The following is a 19,903-nucleotide window of genomic DNA, read 5'->3' on the forward strand; positions in this document are numbered from 1 at the left end:
GAAGCGAGTGTTCGTGGGGAATACGACGGACATTCGTCGTTTTTCTTCTGTTTGGAGAAAAAAAAAATCCGTGCAGGTAAACGGAGGCGACGGAGGCTCGTGTTTGTTCAGGACTGACGGGAAGTTAACGCTGTGTTAAGTGTTCAGTGATGCGAGAGAGAGTTGGTTCAATAGATGTGACACTGAGTCACTGGTGTGTTGCACGAGCCTCACACTCCACACACCAGAGATGGAGAACAATGTTGACACTGTTCCGAGGGAAACCAAGATGATATTACAGCCACAGACCGGCATTTAAAACGTGCACATGTCAAACATTATATAGGTTTAGAAGAACAGGAAATAAGAACAAATAAAAAGGTCAAATCATGATAACAGAGAATAATTATTCCATTTAATATATATTTTATTTAAATACTCTTTGTTTAGTTTTGAAGATTTAAATGGTGAATATGTTGCAAAAAAAATAATAAATGATGATTCACAGAAGTTTGAAATAAGAAGGGGGGGAAAGGGAAGTATATATTATGGTTATACATTTAAATAACAAGAAAAAGTCAATGTAAAAAAATTAATCCAGTTCCCACATGTTTTAGTTTACGTATATAATTTGAGAAACTGTGTACCACTGAAATATAAAATATAAAATGTTTGAATTATTGTATTTTAGTGGGGTTTTTTTTGTTGACATTTAATAATTTGATATTTTTAAATGTATTTTTATTTAAAGACGTGAAGATTTAAGTCGTTTAAAATAATTTTAAATGTAATTAATTAAGTGCTGAAAAAATGCAGCCTGTTTTTTTGTATTTTAGTGGTGTTTTTTGTTTTTGTTGTTTTTTTTTTTTATAGTGTATCTCTTTAAACAGTCCTTTAAAAGCGTCCCATTAAATTCCAAGACATTTAATGATTTTTCATTCGATATTTTAAATGTATTTTTATTTATAGATGTGCAATACACTTGAAGTTTTAAGTTTAAGTTTAAGTTGTGGATATATTGGCAGAAAATTCAAAGATGAATAACAGACTTTTAGAAATGTATATTGAGGGACAAAATACATCCTAGGATAGGGCTTAATTTTTATTGAAATAATTATTAAAAAACTTCCTTTTTTTTACCTATTTCATTTTAGAAACAATGTGCCACTAAAATTTGGAATATTGAATTGTAACACTTTTAAAATAAATAGCTGAAAATGCTGAGAAAGGGTTATTTTGTTCATTTTCTTTTTTTTTGTTTTACTTGGGAAGATTTTCTGTTTAAGTGGTGAAAGTATTAGCAAAAAAATAAAGAAAATCGAAGATGATTTACAGAATAAGCGAAATAAATGCTAAATTGGGATTGACTTTTATACTTTAATTAATTGATAAAATAATACAATTTCTTGGAAATTTTTAAAGCTAAACAAGATGTAAAAAAAACTCACCACATATTTTAAATCTTTTAGTTAACCGATTAAAAAAAAAAAAAAGACTTCCACTTAAATTACGAATACCAAATTTTCACTTGTTTCCCTTTTCTTTACCCACATTGAATTTATTTTATTTATTATTATTATTTTATTTTTTTAAATTTAGGTACTTTTTTATTGTGTAGCTCTTTGGGCTGAACACATTCACATTTTTTTGTTTTAAATTAAATATCCTTGGTAAAAGGTTTTTTGCCCCATTCCCTTGTTAGTCCACGTAACCAAGCGAAACACAATATATTGACAGGCCAAAGTGAAGACGTTAACCCTCCTCGTGGACCCTGACCTTCTGTTCTTCCCAGTCGAACATGCCTGGAAAACCTCTAATGGAGACATCCTTCCCACATCCATTAAGAGCCTTAATAGGCTCCTTCCAGGGTGAAAAGCCAGCAAATCTATTTTTAGTCTCCAGTAGACAAATAAAAAACCTTCATGGTACCCCCGAAGGAGGACAACTGCCACATAAGGAAACCATTGTTTGTACGGATTTTTTGAAGATGTAAATTATGACTGTCGAGAACGGTGATGCTTATTTTTAACGCAATATCAGATTGACATTTGCCTTGACAGCTAAAATGGGGGATAATAAATGCTATAAATTTGCCCTTTTGCATGGAACCGTGGAGGAGCTGGAGCCACGAGCTAACGTGAGGTCCAATAGAAAGTCCATGTCTAAGGAGGGAAGAGAAGGAGGGGATAAGAAAGGCCACATTTTGATCTCTTTTAATTGCTTCTCCTGCCTTTTCGTTCGCAATTAAAATAGTTTTCCACTGGACTAGTGTGAAGAAAATGAAGTGGGGATTTCTTTCATTTCATTTTTCATTGAATATCTCAATAGAGCCGTGTCAAGATTCATTAGACAAGGGGCCGATATTCTTGAAACAACGCTTGGAATTTAAACAGAATGTCTCCGAAGGTCTCTATTTTGACTATCAAGGGCTAATTTTACAAAACAGTTTCTTTGTCCAGATGTTAAAACTTCCCAAGGCTAAAACAAGAAAAGGAAAAAATGATTCTTTTAACACTCAACAGCATGATATCGCAGGTCCTGAAATGAACACGTTCTTTAAGGCTCTTGCCGGCCACAAAACTTGAGTTTGTGGGCTGGATTTGGCCCCCCAAGGGCCCGAGTCTAAAAAGGCCCAGTACATGTACAAAATATAAACCAAATACATCCAACCAAAGAAGTGTTCCAGTTCCCATTGAACCATACATAAAGTCAAAAGTTTTCTACCAAATCACAATGGCCAACGTTGAACGTTAAGGGTTTGTAAAAGTCTCAATTTAAGAATGTGTTTATTTACTTCTGTGGATACTGACAAACTGACAAAGTCAAAAGGCCAGCAGGTGGCAGTGGCTTTATGGAATTAATCAACAAAGAAGAGGGATAGAAAATTAGCTTTCTCCGCACAGAAGGTGACAAATCCAGATGCCTAGAGCCAGATGGTGATGCTGTTCTTTATTCAAGTTATTCTGATGACATACTTGGCAGAGGCATTTAAAACCCTTCATTTTTGGCATTTATTCGCCCGGGTTATGTTGCACTGCCACGTGTTTTACCATTTCCACATTGAACTCTGACCTTTTGGCCTTTTGAACCAATCACAACAAAACCACCATGGTCATGTCAAGAAGAATTCCTTGAGAGACAAACAACTTAAATAAATGTACCATAGTGTGTTGCTTTTATGAATTTCAATGCCCCCCGAAATGAGTATAACCTGAAAAAAATATACTGGCATGATAACCTGAATCACAAGCAATATCGCCTTGATTTAGGAGCTTCCCCCAAAAATAAAAACATTGAAAGTCCTCGCTGATGATCAACATTGAAATGACGTCGGTTTTTCAACCAATTCTACCAGTTAATCCGCTTTAATTCAACGAATGTATATGTGATTACATTGTTTGCATCTTGAAATCTTTACAGTAATTCATTCATTCATTGGTTAGTCAACCAAAACTAACCAGTCTGACTACTAATCAATATTGAATCCATGTCATTTGCCATCTGAGTAGTACTTTCAAAAGGTCCTGGATTTCCCTTTCCACTGAACTGGTCACTAGGGTTGTGCAGGTTTAACCACAGAGCAAACGAAAATTCACTCGGGCGTAAGATTGTGAGCGCTGGAGCATGAAGGTGTACAAAAAAAAAAAAAAAACGAGCGTCATTGTGGTTCATTCAAATCTCTAGCGATAGCTTGATGTGTAAATAGTGCCTCAGTTTGTCGAGACCAGATCAGATGAAATTGAACTTTTATTTAGTGTTTGGAAAAGCCAGAGTGTGTGTGTAGGGATTGCTAAAATGCTTTGAGAATAGCACTCAAGTGGAGTGCCATCGAGACGCACTCATGTTAGCAACCTTCAGTATTTATTTATCTGCTGTGATGGAACTGAACCACAGATGTGTATTTCACATTCATTTTTTGACATTATTTTCGGATAACCTTAGCTCAAATTCTTTGCTTTTTTCCTATTCAATCGAGGTGTAATACAAGATCACCTATGTATTTGAGTGCAGTATTTTTTCTTAAATACTCAAACATATGAAGTTATTTGGGAAAATATATCTGAATACTGAAGTATTTCCATATATTTGTCAGACTTAACTTAATATAATTTAACCAGAAGCATTTAGGAAAATCTTAATAGCTTGTATCTATCATTTTTAGCTAGTGTTTACCCTCCGAAAAAAGTATGATGTGAAATATACCCAGCATTTTATTCCTTTTCATGAGACTATTGTCTGAAAAAAAGATTGATATTACACTATTCTTTAACAGGAAACTAATGTACAAACCACATGAGTAAAAGGGGTCGAGGCCCGGGGGCTAAATCTGGCCCTCCTAGTCATTTTATGTGGCCCGTCGGAGGGTTGGCTCAAAATTAAAGAATTATATTGATGTTGATATTGAGACTTATTAAGGTGATTAAGCTAAGCTAGCAAACAGAAAGTATCAATGTCAACAACTGAAACTCAAATCAAAGTAAAATGTATTTGATGGGAGTGTTTGGTGAAAGAGTATAAAAAGACAATAGTCTCAAGACAGTTCAGTTAGTAAATTTTTTTTTTTTTAAGACTGCTAAAAGTTTTTGGCCCCTTGTGTGATTAAGTTTGACACCTGATTTTCTGAGACTCCTGTGTTGTTTTCGGTGTTGTCTGGACCTTTTAAGTAGATATTTTACTGGGTATTGTTTTGATTTTTTAAGTGCTTTTTTGACCCTGATCTGGTAAAGCACTCTACAAATATAAATTACGTACTTACTTACTTACTTATGGTCTAAACTGAGTGTATTAGCATTAGCATTAGCATCAAAATACATTATCATCCATCTTCACCAGCACCACATAACACAATATTTCTTTCGTCAGTTCTAATCTCTAATGATAATGACATAATCTTGTCGTTTATGATGTTTTGATTGAATCCTGTGTATAATTAGTCTATCTTGTGGGACGCAAAACCTAAAATTACGAGGCCAGATTTAGCCCCCGGGCCCTTCGTTTCCACACGAGTGGTCCAATATGTATCAACTCCAACAGCTCGTCCATTTTTATTTAGTGTTAAATCTCACATCTCCGCGGTTAACTTAAAAAAAACCTTTATGTTGCCGCTAACACGTACACCTACACATGGAACAGTGGTGGCAGGAATTGACTTTATTCATTTTTAAGTAGGTCGTTTCATCACCGCACGTAGCCAGTGCCTTTAAAGAGAAAAGAAATCAAAGAAATATCGACGTGAGGGTTTTGATTGATGGTAGAGAACATACATGGGTTTTTTTTGTCTTCACGCCGAAAAGCTGCTTTCCTTCCATTGATCCTTTTGGAAACGATGTGGCTCTTGATGTGCCGGCTCTTTGTGTATCCCTTGTCTTCTCCGTCTAATGTGAAAATCCGCTCATATTTTGTGTTTTCCTTACAATCCATCATGTGATCACATGAATACAGATGGAGCTCAACATGAAGTCAAATTGCTTGGAAGATTGTTTTTTTTTTTTAAGAAACGATCTGGAGTTTAAGTGTATTTCTCTGTCGCCTCTATAGTCCCTTTTGTGTTTGTGTTGTTACTTCAAGCATGGCTGATCATATTCCTCACGCTCACCTTTGTCTGCAGATCACGTGGTGTGCGAAGAAGAGTTTAAGTACGCCATGTTGGCTTTAAACTGCGTGTGTCCCGGCACCTCCACCCTCATCACGCTATTGATCCACTCGTCCAGAGGACAGTAAGTTCAACATCGTTCTTGCCCTTGAATCGTCCTTTCATTGGTTGTTTACACTGTTTTTTGACAGTTGTTACAAGAGACTCGAGGGAAGATGAATTCACTGTCACTTATTTTTCTAAGGACTGCAAACCAAGAGGCCTTCAAGCAACGTGCAGGGGCTTTTCAAGCTCTCAACAGGTGAGCGTTACCTTCTCTGTTGGACGTTGACAACGAGCGCCTCCTGCGGTTTTACCTCGACATGGAATTTATTCAAAGACCCAGTTTCTTGGACTTATATTTAAGATAACGGCAAATACAAAAAATAAGTTACTTGATGGAGAGTCCTTACCAATAACCATTCACGTTGTAAAAGTATACTAATGTACATAGCTACCCCATAACAGTATTAATTAAACAATAACAAATTTTGTCAGTACAGTTACATGAAAGTCAAATGAATTTTAGTGACTCTGTATTCGTTAAGCTCCATATTTTCATTACTTTTGTCTAGTTCTGACAGTGGATGGTGTGATCAGTAGCTCAAGTAACAGAACATTAAAAAATCTAAATTCTAGATAGAACTTTTAAAAACATTACCATAATAAAAGCATCAGTTCCTTCATTTAAAGAAAATGAAAATGTAACCATATTTTTCGGGCTGTGAGGTGTACTTAAGATCCTTCCCTGAGGCAGTGACGTATTACTCTGTGAGGCAACGTAGTATTACTCTGTGAGGCAGCGTAGTATTACTATTTGAGGCAGCATAGTATTACTCTTTAAGGCAGCATGGTATTACTCTGTGAGGTAGTGTAGTATTACTCTGTGAGTCAGCGTAGTATTATTCTGTGAAGCAGTGTAGTATTACTCTGTGAGGCAGCGTAGTATTAATCTGTGAGGTGGCGTAGTATTACCCTGTGAGGAAGTGTAGTATTACTTTGTGAAGCAGCGTAATATAACTCAGTGAGGCAGGAGTATTACTCTGTGAGGCGACATAGTATTACTCAGTGAGGCAGCGGAGTATGACTCTGTGAGGCGACATAGTATTACCCTGTGAGGAAGCGTAGTATTACTTTGTGAAGCAGCGTAATATTACTCAGTGAGGCAGGAGTATTACTCTGTGAGGCGACATAGTATTACTCTGTGAGGCAGCGTAGTATTAATTTGCGAAGTAGTGTAGTATTACTCTGTGAGTCAGCGTAGTATTACTCTGTATGGCGGCTTAGTATTACTCCATGAGTCAGTGTAATATTATTCTGTGAGTCAGCGTAGTATTACTCTGTGAGACAGTGTAGTTTTACTCTGTGAGTCAGCGTAGTATTATTTTGCGAAGCAGTGTAGTATTACTCTGTGAGTCAGCGTAGTATTGCTCTGTATGGCGGCTTAGTATTAATCCATGAGATAGTGTAGTATTATTCTGTGAGTCAGCGTAGTATTACTCTGTAAGTCAGCGTAGTTTTACTCTGTGAGTCAGCGTAGTATTATTTTGCGAAGCAGTGTAGTATTACTCTGTGAGTCAGCGTAGTATTGCTCTGTATGGCGGCTTAGTATTAATCCATGAGATAGTGTAGTATTACTCTGTGAGAAAGCGTAGTATTACTCCATGAGTCAGCGTAGTATTACTCTGTGAGAGAGCGCAATATGACACCATGGGCTAGTATTTGACATGAAATTATCAAAATTTCACTTCAACTTATATGTAGATACGGTCCATCTTAAATCAAGATTTCCAATTTAAAGTGTGATTAAAGTAAAGTAAACATAAATTGAAGAAACCAGAGCGTTTCATAAGACACGAACTAACGCTCTGTGACTATATATTCGTGCCAGCGCTCTTGCGACGTCACGTCATCCTCACACTTTGTTTGCTTGAGGCAGTATTTGTCACAAACACCTACATCCACGCGGCCCACGCATCCTGTTGGCCTCCAAACTCTAAAGACATTAACCCCGGACCACCGTCGTCCACTTATCTGCGCCAACGTCTCCTTTAGTGCTGACCCTCGCCGTCCTCCTTCCACTGATTGAGCTATTGATCGACAGCGGAGACTCACATTTTAAAGGAGTGGAGAACCTTGAGTGGAGAAAGGTCAAAGGAGGTCCTAATCCTATGTCTTTTCCTCAGGGAAGGGGGCGTCTGCTCCGCGGACCAGTGGCATCGAACCTACCGCCGCTGCTCGGCCAACGAGGTCCACCACATCCGCCTGGAGGAGAGTAAATTCTTCGGGGAGTACCAGGGAAAGAGTTTCACCTTCGCCTCTTTTCACGCTCACAAAAAGTAAGTAGCGTTCGACGAAAGCTTCCGCAAACGAACCTAGGGATCCTGATCGTTCTCTCGTCGAGACAGATACGGGGTCTGCCTGATCGGGGTGCGCAGACTCGACACCACCAACATCCTCCTCAACCCCGGTCCGTGTCACATCATGGGCGCCTCGGACACCTGCTTCTACATCAACATATCCAAGGAGGAGAACTCGGCGTTCGTCAGGGGCCAGAAGGAGCCGTCCTCCTGGGGGGGCGGCGCCGGAGGGAACGGGAGGGGGGTCCACCAGTCCATTTACCACGGGCTCACACGGCTGCCGGTCCACAGCATCATCGCCAGCATGGGTAAGATGGCGTTTTGGTCCATTAGCCAGTCGCTGCACAACCACAGGTGTTTCAAGGAGGACATCCGTGTAGTTTATTTAAGATTTTACTGTGACCTCGGGAGGAGAGTTTCACAAAGACACCATCTAGTGGTGGCACCTTTTAATGGCCTTCAATCTTCTTTTTTTTTACCAACTCTGTGAGTAAATATTTCATCCCAGCCTTAAGCATACTTAAGTATATTAACAGATCCAGGGATAACAATACAGCAGAAATGTCGCAAGTGAACAGAGTCAGTGAAAGAAATGTAGTAAAAAGTATAGTTTAGGTAGGAATAAATATTTCCACATACCTTGTAGGTTTGCCTCGGTGGATTTTCGTGGCTTTTCCTTTCTCTTTATCCCGGTATAAGGACGGATTTAAAACTGGACGAAAAAGATGCAAAATCGGTGATTCAGAGAGAAGAAATTGGCGAGTTCTTAGTTAGTTTTGACAATCATTGACCAATGAGTGACTTATTATTATTGTTGTTAATATGTGTGTTTTGTAACCCGTCGCTTTTTCAAAGCTCAACTTTTCGACCAGGTTTTTTTTTTTTAAAGTAATGATTAAAAAGATTTGGCCATTTGAAAAGAGATTGTATGATTTGTCTCGTTTAAAACATTAACAAATAAAGTTAAAGTTATTGTAAAATTCAACTTTTTGATGATAAATATTCAACCTTTTCCTGCTAAATATAAGCCAATCCATCCATGTAGAGGTAAATCAAAAGATCCGACTAAAACAACAGAAAGTCGCTCATTATAAAACAGAAAAATGTCTATTTTCCGATTCTATTAACAGTTTTAAGTCGACTAATGATGCCTCGTCTTAGTCAGCAAATGTTATTCTACCTTTGGTGATTATATCTTCAAAACCAGGTGTTTTTTTAACAAAGAAGGTGTTGTGAATGAAAAAAAAACTAGTAGAGAAGTGTGATCAGCATTAGAAGCAACATTACCTTTTAGCAAGTCTTGTTGTGAAGGATGTAGGACAGCGACGTTGTGATCCATTGATCTGGTGAATGAAGAAAAAGATATATTTAGATGTAAATGGAATTAAAGAGATGATGTTGCCATGACATTAATGAAAAGAATGATGAATTTAATCGTCTATTGTGGAACAATAGGAAGGTTGGAACATAATGGGTTGATTTATGGGGTCCAGGCACGGTGGCCATTGACCTGCAGGACTCCAGCGACAGCAGCCCTGAGGGCCAGGAGCCCGGGGTCGGGGGTCTGGGCGGCGGCAGGGGAAGCCGGAGCAGCTCCAGAGCGGAGATGGCGGGCGCCAACACCCTGGCGCTGCCCGTCATGGGGGACGCGGAGGAGCGGCGGCACAGCATCGCCCCCGTCCTGGAGCTGGTGGACGGGGTCAACAACCCCACCTTCGACCTGCTGGGGGACCAGTCGGAGGACGAGGGCGGGGAGGAGAGCAAGGAGGACAAGGGCGAGAGCGCCCACTGGTGGGGACGCCACTGCGAGTGAGTATTTTGACCCGCTGTGTAGATGTGCGTCCGGGTAACTGTGGGGTTTTTTGCCGCAGGTGGGTCAAAGGTTACCCTTTGAACTCGCCGTACATCGGGAGCTCCCCTGCTCTGTGTCACCTTCTACAAGAGAAAATGCCTTTTTGCTGCCTGCGCATGGACAAGGTTAGTATCCGTCAGCGACAAGAATCTTTAAAGTTAGATCTTAATTTACCAAATTCTTTATGTAGTCAGAAAATATGTGTTGCATTTATTTATCCAGATATTTATTTTCCACTATACCGTTCCGATATTCAACAGCACTGTATTGCTTTCTTTTAAAAAAGATACGTATATATTTATATTTCTGTTATTATTTTTCAAAAGGTTCAATTCTAAATCATAATTTATTATTTATCAGTTATTTTATAGTTTATATTTCAATTATGTGTATATAATAATTCGTTTTTATTGTTTTATTTATTAATTTTGAAATAATAACAATATGAATTACTATATATTTATTTACAACTAACATTCAGAGCATTTTTTTGTTTCAATTTATTTCTGGTTGCTAGATGGCAGGATAACATGCGCCCACTTTTAACAATGAAATCATGCGAGACCTGGCAATGACTGAGGACGAGAGGATACAGTCGACTCCAGCAGCTTTTAAAAGCGGATGCTTGGACATATTTTGGTTTTGAAACAAATGAAAGCAGTTATGACTTCTTCAGCATTCATGTGGTCTGTCAATTCTTCAACACCAGAGTCAAGTACTTGGACTATGCTACAAATATATATTGTTGTCCCTACAGTACCATGGTTGATGCCCTCGTATTTTGATACGCGTGAAATCGCCAGATTCTGGCGAAAACACACCCCTAGGAGAGAGATTTTTCTTTAAAAAATTCTGACTTTCATATAATGTCACAAAGTAAGACTATGGTACTAGTACTAGTAGTACTTTGTGGGACTTCCTGACAAAATTCATCACCTTGTTTGCAAAAGATGACGATTCAAAGTATACAATGATGTTGAAAATTATACTTAAACATTAATCATGTATTTCCAATTGTTTGATCCTTGAGAGCTCGTGGAACTGAAATTGTTTTAGTTACAGACTTTATATATCAGTGGTGAGGTGATAGATTTTGCTCCGGGGCCACATTTTATACAGTGACTGTTGTGAGGGGCCATCAACCAACAAGAGTTAAAAGCCTAAATATAAAAGGAGCAATAAATTGGGTTACAAAAACAAATAATAAAATCAAACAAAAAATGCTTTTATTTAATAGCTTCAAATTATTATTTGATTATTTTTATATAAATTGAGACTTGACTGAAAATATATACCCACGAAATGACAAAAATGTCCAAAAACAAGTACCCTTTAATAATTAAGATACTAATAATAAATAATCAAACTAAGAAATATTGCAATAATTGCAAGTTTCTACTGTCTGATGTTTGACATCATGAGGGCCACACAAATCAAGTCAAAGAGCCGAAAGTTATTATTAATAATCAAATCTGTAGTCAAAAATGACAACATGAGCCCCTGGAATCAATGTTGCCGTTTGTTTTTACGAAGTGAAAATGAGCCTGAAATCTCTTCTTTTTTTTCCTGCCAGCCTTGTCACCACATACCCTTCGAAGACGCCCGCTCGTACGGCTTCAAAAACAAACTGATCATCGTGTCGGCGGAGAGCGCTGGGAACGGCCTCTACAACTTCATCGTGCCTCTGCGGGCCTACTATCGACCCCGCAAGGAGCTCAACCCCATCGTGCTTCTGCTGGAGAGCATGTGAGGAAAAACACTAAAAAAAATGTAGTTTGTGCTGAGTTGACAATGATTGTAAACGCAGCAACAAACCGTAAACGGTTACATGTTTGGACGACTCTTTAAAAAAAAAAATGGCTGCTATTGTTGCCACAAATCTGGGTCGCCTTAGTCGGCAAAAAGGGGATTCCATCTTGTATTAGCGCCCGGACAAGAAAAGTCAGCTACTTAAGGTCACAGTAAACATGATTTGTGGAGGCTGAACCACTCTCCGGGACAATGTGCAGCGCAATCCCGGATCGTGTTTTGTGGCCGGAACACAAAGGAGTCAGCCAAATGAAAGAGGAATCCAATAAAAAAAAAAAAAGAAGTCCATAAAAACCGCTGAGTCACTTCAGAGTGGTGTCGTTATTCTCAGCTTTCTCTTCGGTGCGGTGTAGCCGGGGTCGTACGGGGTCGAGCGAGAATATCTGTCGCGGGTTCGGACGCCACCTCTTCATCACTCACTAAATAAATCTGAATTTTCCAGACCCGAGGCCGACTTCCTGGAGGCGATCTGTTGGTTCCCAATGGTCTTCTACACGGTGGGCTCCATCGACAAGTGAGAACGATCCCTTTTTTTCCATTAACATCTTCTTGGTCTGAATCGATCTGGTTCCTCTGATGTTTAGCCTGTCGCCACCATTAGCGAGTCCTCACGGTCCTACTTTTTTTTATTCCCTCCGTCCGTCAACAGCCTGGATAGTCTCCTGCGATGTGGAGTCACCTTCGCCGACACCATGGTGGTGGTGGACAAGGAGAGCTCCATGATAGCGGAGGAGGACTACATGGCGGACGCGAAGACCATCGTCAACGTCCAAACTCTCTTCAGGTAATATCACTGATCGATGCCAGGGCCGTCCTCGAGCGACTGGTTCGATTCCCTGGATCTGTGCCTCCAGACTGTTCCCGGCTCTGAGCATCATCACGGAGCTGACGCATCCGGCCAACATGCGCTTCATGCAGTTCAAGGTCAAGGACCACTACTCTCAGGCCTTGTCCAAACTGGAGAAGGTAAAGGATTCTCACTTTTCAACATCTTTTTTTTTATTTTTTTTACTAAAAATATAAACGTGTTCACACTTTAAACGGTTTCCAAAAAACTTGTTTCATCGATAGTATTTAATGGTGTATTCTGTCACCGTGAGTCGGTAAAGTATTTAATTTGTGTGGAGAAATAGTATTTACTGACGACCTATCATACCAAAATAAAAATATACGAAAATAGAACTAATTAGTAAAGTTGTACAACAATTTGATACAATTAAATATCTTTTTTAATATACTGTAGTGATATTCAACAGAAGTATATAGATTATTGGGTGTTTTTTTTAAGCGTTTCAATTCATATTTTATTTTTATCATAGTTTTATTATAGTATTTATTTTCAATTAAGTAAAATAAAATAATTCAATTTTCTTTATATATACACAATTAACATGCAATTATCAGTCTTTGTTCATTTTTGAGATGCAATTAAACTTAGACGGCAGCAGTCATTACATCCTTTTGAGTTTAAGGAACAGTGAAATCCAGCTAGATCCCAGCGATGACTGAGGACAAGAGGATACAGTCGACTCCAGCAGCTTTTAAAGCTGATGTTTGCACATATTTTGGTTTCAAAACAAATTAAAGCAGTTACGACTTTCGTCAAGAGTCATGTGGTCTGTAAATTCTGCAACACCAGAGTCAAGTACTCGACAATACTACAAATATATACTTGTTCCTTCAGTAACAGCAACATATCGCAATATACAGTATAGTTCGTATTGTGATACATATCATATCGTCAGATTTGTGCCAATTCACACTACAAGGATGATTAACAACTTAGTACTTCACTAACAAGGACAAAATAGTATCAATAAATAATGTGTACAAAAAAGTGTAGCTGTGTATTTAAAGAAAATAAAATGTTATTTGGTTGTAAAACAAAACCTCAAACTTATGGAATTGTTTCTGCTCTAATCTAATGAGTGTCAACTAGATACAGTAAAATGGCTGCATGTGGCCCCAGAAAGTAAAAAAAACTAAACAGAATTGTACACAAACCGACTGTTGTTAATCCATTTTATTATTATAAACATTTATGTGGAGATACATTTTAACTTTAACAAATGTATTATACGTTTTTTTTTATTTTTATTTGTTTCAATCTTGTCCATTTGCATCCATTTCAGTTATATTTTATTTTTTCCAGACATACTCACTTTTTACACTTGGAGATATATAAAATCTTGTTCCGTATACATCAGTTACGCTCAATCATCCAGTTGTAAACTCTAGCCAACCAAATAATAACCCGAAAACTAACAATAAACAAACATTATAATCATGAATAAAGATTATTAGAATAGTCTTTTAACACACTGCAAAACTGCAAAAGGCTATTCTTCGGGACAGAACCCTTTCCCTCCTCAGCGACTTCTACGACTAAGATTAAAAAAACATTTAATATCCTGTTCACGGTTTTCCAAGTGCTCATCACCATCATGCCCTTTTTACTTTGACCTACTCAGCAGACACTGAAGTGCTTCATTTCCTTCCATCTATCCCTTCTTTTTTGAGTCTCGCGTCCTTAAAAAAACACACACTTTAAAAATGAATCTCCTGAAACTTTGTTAAATCAATCACACATTTTAACATGTTAACATGGCTCTAAATCCACAAAATAATTCACGAGAGTGAACGTGTGAGATGTGGCGTTGAAATGAGCTTCTTTAAAAAGAGAATAAAAGACAGACAGATCTGATTGACAGTCCAGGAAGAAGAACGGAAGCCGACATGGAAAGTTGTGACCTTTGCGCGACAATCTGACATGTTGAAGTCGCTGGTGTGAAGTATGACGGGTAAAGTGCCCAGAAATACTTGAAATATATATTCCTCAAAATCACACTTAGAAATGGTATTTTTTACTACTGTTATTAGCAATCAGAAATAAACAAAGTAAAATCTACATGTACACTAAAGCTAATTAATTTAAGTGAGTTGATAGTAAATAAACATACCGTGTTCCAACTGTTGTCCATATGAACAGGAGGTCGTGGCTAATGCTACAAGAAACAAAGGAGACTGTAAGTGAGGAAACCCATCGACAAAACGTTCAAAGAAATAATTAAAAAAACATAAAAAATAAATTACCTGCTGAGCTTGAAGTGCTGCGATGTTGTTAGAAACTTTAATAGGTTTGAATAAAAGGCGAAGGAGCCTCAAAGAGTATGTGGGAAATGCTACAAGGCAAAGCTAACAGGCTAATAGAACAAGCTAAACGCATATATATGTAAATGAGTGTATGCTAACAGAAGGCTATGAAGGGCTACCAGGCTACAAGGTCAAGCTAAATGTCTATAGATGTAAACTAGTGTATGCTAACTGAATTCTGGGAATTGCTAACGGGATACAAGGTCAAGCTTAAACTCATATAGATGAAAACTAGTGTACGCTAACAGAATGCTATGAAGGGCTACCAGGCTACAAGGTCAAGCTAAATGTCTATAGATGTAAACTAGTGTATGCTAAAGGAATGTTATGAAGTGCTAACAGGCTACAAGGTCAATCTAAACATCTATAGATGTAAACTAGTGTATACAAAAGGAATGTTATGAAGTGCTAACAAGCTACAAGGTCAAGCTTAACGTCTATAGCTGTAAACTAGCGTACGCTAATAGAATGCTATGTATGGCTAACAGGCTACAAGGTCAAGCTTAAACACCTATAGATGTAAACTAGTGTATGCTAACAGAATGCTATGAAGGGCTAACAGGCTACAAGGACAACCTAAACGTCTATAGATGTAAACTAGTCTATGCTAACAGAATGCTATGAAGTGCTAACAGGCTACAAGGTCAAGCTAAAAGTCCTATAGATGTAAACTAGTGTATGCTAACGGAATGCTATGAAGGGCTAACAGGCTACAACCTCATGCTAAAAGTCCTATAGATGTAAACTAGTGTATGCTAACGGAATGCTATGAAGGGCTAACAGGCTACAACCTCATGCTAAAAGTCCTATAGATGTAAACTAGTGTATGCTAACGGAATGCTATGAAGGGCTAACAGGCTACAAGGTCAAGCTAAAAGTCCTATAGATGTAAACTAGTGTATGCTAACAGAATGTTAAAAGGGCTGACAGGCTACAGGGTCAAGCTAAAAGCTAACAAACTATGGATAAACAGATATATTTGGTCATATTTCTAAGGTAAGAAAATGGTATTTACCAGATTAAATGGTTTTAAATGCCCTGAAAAAAAAGTACAAACTAACTCAAAGAATATTACCGCAACTCCATCGTACAGTTTGTTTAATTACCTTTTTGTAATTGAATATTCAAAACACTCTGAGATTTTAACTGAACAATTTGTTTTCTCGTGAGCTAATAATCTTTAATTGATGAAAGCGTTTTGTCGTTTTTTTAATCAAGATCAGCGACGTATTTATTTTTGTCGTTGTTGTTGTTGTCAGCTCCATTTTTTTTTTCTTCACCCTCCATAGTTCCTGACAGCGTTGATCTCGGCGGGACAAGCTAATGATTCCCCCTCGTGTGTTATTTTGATAGCGTTAATGAGCGACGGTGAGAATTAGCCTCCGCTTGATATCGCAGTTTTAAATGGATTTTCACTTATTGCCGCTAATTCCATTTCTCAGATTTGTGTCGGGCGATGACAGCGGGGGGGCGGGGAGGGGGTTATAGAAGTGACGCCTTAAAGAACAAAGCCATATTTGAGGAACTCGTATAATCCAAAGATGTGTTCCGTGTGCGTCCGTGTGTGTGCATGTGTGTTGTCTACAGAAGGAAAGGGAGAAAGGCTCCAACTTGGTGTTTATGTTCCGACTGCCCTTTGCAGCCGGGAAGGTGTTTAGTGTCAGCATGCTGGACACGCTGCTCTACCAGGTAAATAACAAAAAAAACACTGATGGAATACTAACAAAAAACACACCCCAGGTCCCTGATCGAATCTTCTTCTCTCCTCCCGTCAGTCCTTCGTGAAGGACTACATGATTTCCATCGCCAGGCTCCTGCTGGGTCTGGACTCCATGCCGGGATCAGGGTTCCTCTGCGCGGTGAGTCGTGGATGCTGATCCGCAGAGTAGGGTTTTATCGCCACCGATATTCTTTTTTACTCTCTCTCTCTCCTCCAGATGAAGATCACGGAAGACGACTTGTGGATCCGGACTTACGGTCGGCTCTACCAGAAGCTGTGCTCCTCCACGGGGGACATACCCATCGGCATCTACAGGACGGAGGCGCACAAGCTTCCCGTGTCAGAGGTCAGCGGCGGAAACTAGCTTCAATGCTAATACTTTTTTCTACCCCCTCATTTTTTTTTTCAAGGACCACTTTTTTCATATACATACTACGTATATTAAAAAAAACACTGTTTTAATTTTTCAGTCAATTTGAGATTTGTCGAATTTAGATCCAAATCTTTTATAATGCTAACTGGCTAAGCTAGCACCCATACCATCAGGATAAATAAAAAGTCTCTCAGCTGAAATGACAGTTTTAATCCTTTATTTTAAAACTTTTTTGACGTGCCTTTCCTTTCTAATTATTCAAAACCAGTTCAAATATAAAATACAGAAATGTATTTAGTTTGTTAACTTATTATTTCTCCTTCATCAAGATTATTTAACCCTCGTGTTGTCTCAGGGTCAAGGTGACCCGAAGGCCCGAAAACAAATGTGTTTGTGGTATCCCTTTTGTTGTCTCTGGGTCAAAGTGAACGTCAACTTGACCAAAAGGGTCACCTTGATCCTAAGTTAACATAAAGGTTAAAATAGTTTTGTGAAATGAGCTTCATTTATACCATAAAGGACAAGTTATACCCATAGTTTGTTTGTTAATCTTCTGATTAACATTAGCGAAAATTGATTTACAACTTTAGCTTAGGATTTTCAATAAAGTTTTTACCATCGTATCAAGGTTCTTTTTATTCATAGTATACCTCTTGGAATTTTTTTTTTCTATTGAACTAGCCAAAATTATTAAAATAAACTAATAACATTTTAGAAAAAGGTATTCAAATTTTATTCAATGGAATTTGACTCCATCTTTGCTTATTAAATGTTCATGATTTAACAAAAAATAATCTAAAAATGTTCAAATGTAAAATATAAATATACAAAAAATGCAAATCCCCCTAGCTACATTAACAGAATATTACATGTTTATTGTTAATATACTTATAAAACTTTTATCAATTCCAATGTTACATTTGTGTATTTTTATATTTGAAAATTAGGGGATACAAACATTTTCAATACAATTATTTTACTGTTAGTGTATTTTAAAAAAGAGTTTAAGGTCAGAAATTGTTTTCTTAAACCAAAAAGATCTAAATTAGATTCTGCCTATTTATCGTTTCCCTGCTACTGCCCCCTAGTGGCCACACTAGAGTGCGACGAAAGGAGGGGTAAAAGGTTAGACTACAAAGTTGGTTTAGTTGCCATGGTAGCATTTTAAAAAAACATAATGATCATATGCTAATCCTTGACATGGACTTGTCAGTCCCAGGTCTCCATCACCGTTGAGGACTACGAGGACACCCGGGAGTCCAGGGAGCCCCTGCTGTCCCGGAGCGGCGCCCACCGCAACTCCACCTCCTCGGAGCCCATCTGCACCTCCTCCCACTCCTCGGACCACCCGCTGCTGAGGAGGAAGAGCATGCAGTGGGCGCGCCGGCTCAGCAGGAAGGGAGGTCGCAGCTCCGGCGGGGCCAAGGGGGCGACGGGGAGCGCCGCCGAGAGGATCAGCCAGCAGAGGCTGACCCTGTTCCGGCGCTCCGAGAGGCAGGAGCTCAACGCCCTGGTGCGGACCAGGATGAAGCACTTAGGACTCTCGCCCACCGGATTCAGTGAGTCCAGACCAGCTCAGTCGAAGAGATCATCATCACTGGTGCAACCTTTTTCACCATCATCGTCATCATCAGGGGCAACAATACCATATACTACGACCCTATAGGAACAAGTATATATTTGTAGTATTGTCGAGTACTTGACTCTGGTGAATTTACAGACCACATGACTCTTGATGAAACTCGTAACTGCTTTCAATTGTTTTGAAACCAAAATATGTCCAAACGTCAGCTTTAAAAACTGCTGGAGTCGACTGTATCCTCTCGTCCTCAGTCATAGCTCAGATCCTGCAGGATTTTTCATATAGCGACATTAGAAAGTAATAACTGCTCCCATCTAGTGGTCGAAAGTTAAGTTGCAACAAAAAAGGAACAAACAAATAATAATAAATAAAAAATATATTTTATTTTTTTAAACACTGTATTAAAAAATATACTATTAAAGAACTATGATAACAAAAAAAACCTTTTGGAAAGTTTTTAAATAAGTCTATACAGGGCTGTTGAATTTATACAGGTGTTTATTGTTTCTTTAGTTGAGGAGGATTTAGTGACTGCTCCCATCTAGCGGCCAGAAGGTTAATTGCAACACAAATATGAAGAAATACTGTTAATATTGGATTGTTAATTGTAAATAATGAAACTTTATTTCACTAATTTAATAGCCTTTAAAAAAAAAGAAAACAAAAAGATAAAAAGCATCCAAAAATAAAAAATGTATTCAGCCCCGTAAAAAAATTAATATTGCGATATTTCAATATTTCCTCAAACCCATTGCACCTTCATCATCATCATCATCATCATCATCATCATCATCACATGACTGACCTCATGAATCTGCTCGCGCTCACCTCCTCCTTTCCTGTCGCACAGCGTGCTGTACATCCTCAGTGTGTTTTATTTCCCGTCTCTCTCTCCTTCCTGCATCAGACGGGATGACGGATCAAGGGAACAGACTGTCTTACATCCTCATCAACCCGTCTCCAGACACCCGCCTGGAGCTGCACGACGTCGTGTGAGTAGAACGTTAGATGTTCTCAGGGGCCACAGGTGCTGTGGAAACAATATAGGAAGGAAAGTATAAAATCAGGGTAAATTTATCTTGTATTTTATACGGTTTTCTTTCAGTTTTTCATCTTGTGTTTATTAAATATTCACTTAAATCTTTTTTGGGGCAATAAAAAAAAAAGAGAAAACCCAAAACGAAAAACATATTTCATAGTTAGAGACTAATAATGATTTAAATAAATATTAAATAAAATAATTTTAATTAAATTTGAGGTCATATTCACAGACTTTCAGATAAAAGTTAAAAAGATTTGATTGAAAAAATAACATTAGTACTGTAAGTGCATGAAAATCACATTTTTCCAATAATGCTGAATCAGCAATAATATGTTTTTTACTTTTTCTGCAACAAGACGTTCCATATAGTGTTTGTTTTACTTATTTTTTAATAGTTCACA

General features: G+C 38.2%; 1 protein-coding gene and 1 long non-coding RNA gene across 3 annotated transcripts in view; one reads left to right on the top strand and one right to left on the bottom strand.

Annotated features, from left to right (window-relative positions):
* kcnt2b (potassium sodium-activated channel subfamily T member 2b) overlaps positions 1 to 19,903 on the top strand; it is a 78,459-nt gene that overhangs the window by 57,621 nt on the left and 935 nt on the right. The window contains exons 15-29 of one of the 2 annotated variants that reach the window (XM_087808782.1): positions 5,588 to 5,696; positions 5,817 to 5,873; positions 7,798 to 7,950; positions 8,020 to 8,279; positions 9,465 to 9,780; positions 9,843 to 9,948; positions 11,397 to 11,569; positions 12,075 to 12,146; positions 12,282 to 12,416; positions 12,487 to 12,598; positions 16,373 to 16,474; positions 16,561 to 16,644; positions 16,723 to 16,851; positions 18,092 to 18,437; positions 19,368 to 19,452. In XM_087808782.1, coding sequence (XP_087664908.1) covers positions 5,588 to 5,696; positions 5,817 to 5,873; positions 7,798 to 7,950; positions 8,020 to 8,279; positions 9,465 to 9,780; positions 9,843 to 9,948; positions 11,397 to 11,569; positions 12,075 to 12,146; positions 12,282 to 12,416; positions 12,487 to 12,598; positions 16,373 to 16,474; positions 16,561 to 16,644; positions 16,723 to 16,851; positions 18,092 to 18,437; positions 19,368 to 19,452 — 2,239 coding nt within the window. The remainder of the gene's footprint in view (positions 1 to 5,587; positions 5,697 to 5,816; positions 5,874 to 7,797; positions 7,951 to 8,019; positions 8,280 to 9,464; positions 9,781 to 9,842; positions 9,949 to 11,396; positions 11,570 to 12,074; positions 12,147 to 12,281; positions 12,417 to 12,486; positions 12,599 to 16,372; positions 16,475 to 16,560; positions 16,645 to 16,722; positions 16,852 to 18,091; positions 18,438 to 19,367; positions 19,453 to 19,903) is intronic. The other variant, XM_087808783.1, reaches the window with a different exon arrangement.
* On the bottom strand, positions 13,775 to 14,839 carry LOC148065066 (uncharacterized). Its single transcript, XR_015713390.1, has 3 exons — positions 14,726 to 14,839; positions 14,593 to 14,637; positions 13,775 to 14,161 (listed from the first exon to the last, which is right to left on the bottom strand). It is a non-coding gene; the product is annotated as an uncharacterized LOC148065066 (long non-coding RNA).

Source organism: Callionymus lyra, chromosome 15 (assembly GCF_982586985.1).
Source record: "Callionymus lyra chromosome 15, fCalLyr1.hap1.1, whole genome shotgun sequence".
Taxonomy (NCBI): Eukaryota; Metazoa; Chordata; class Actinopteri; order Syngnathiformes; family Callionymidae; genus Callionymus; species Callionymus lyra.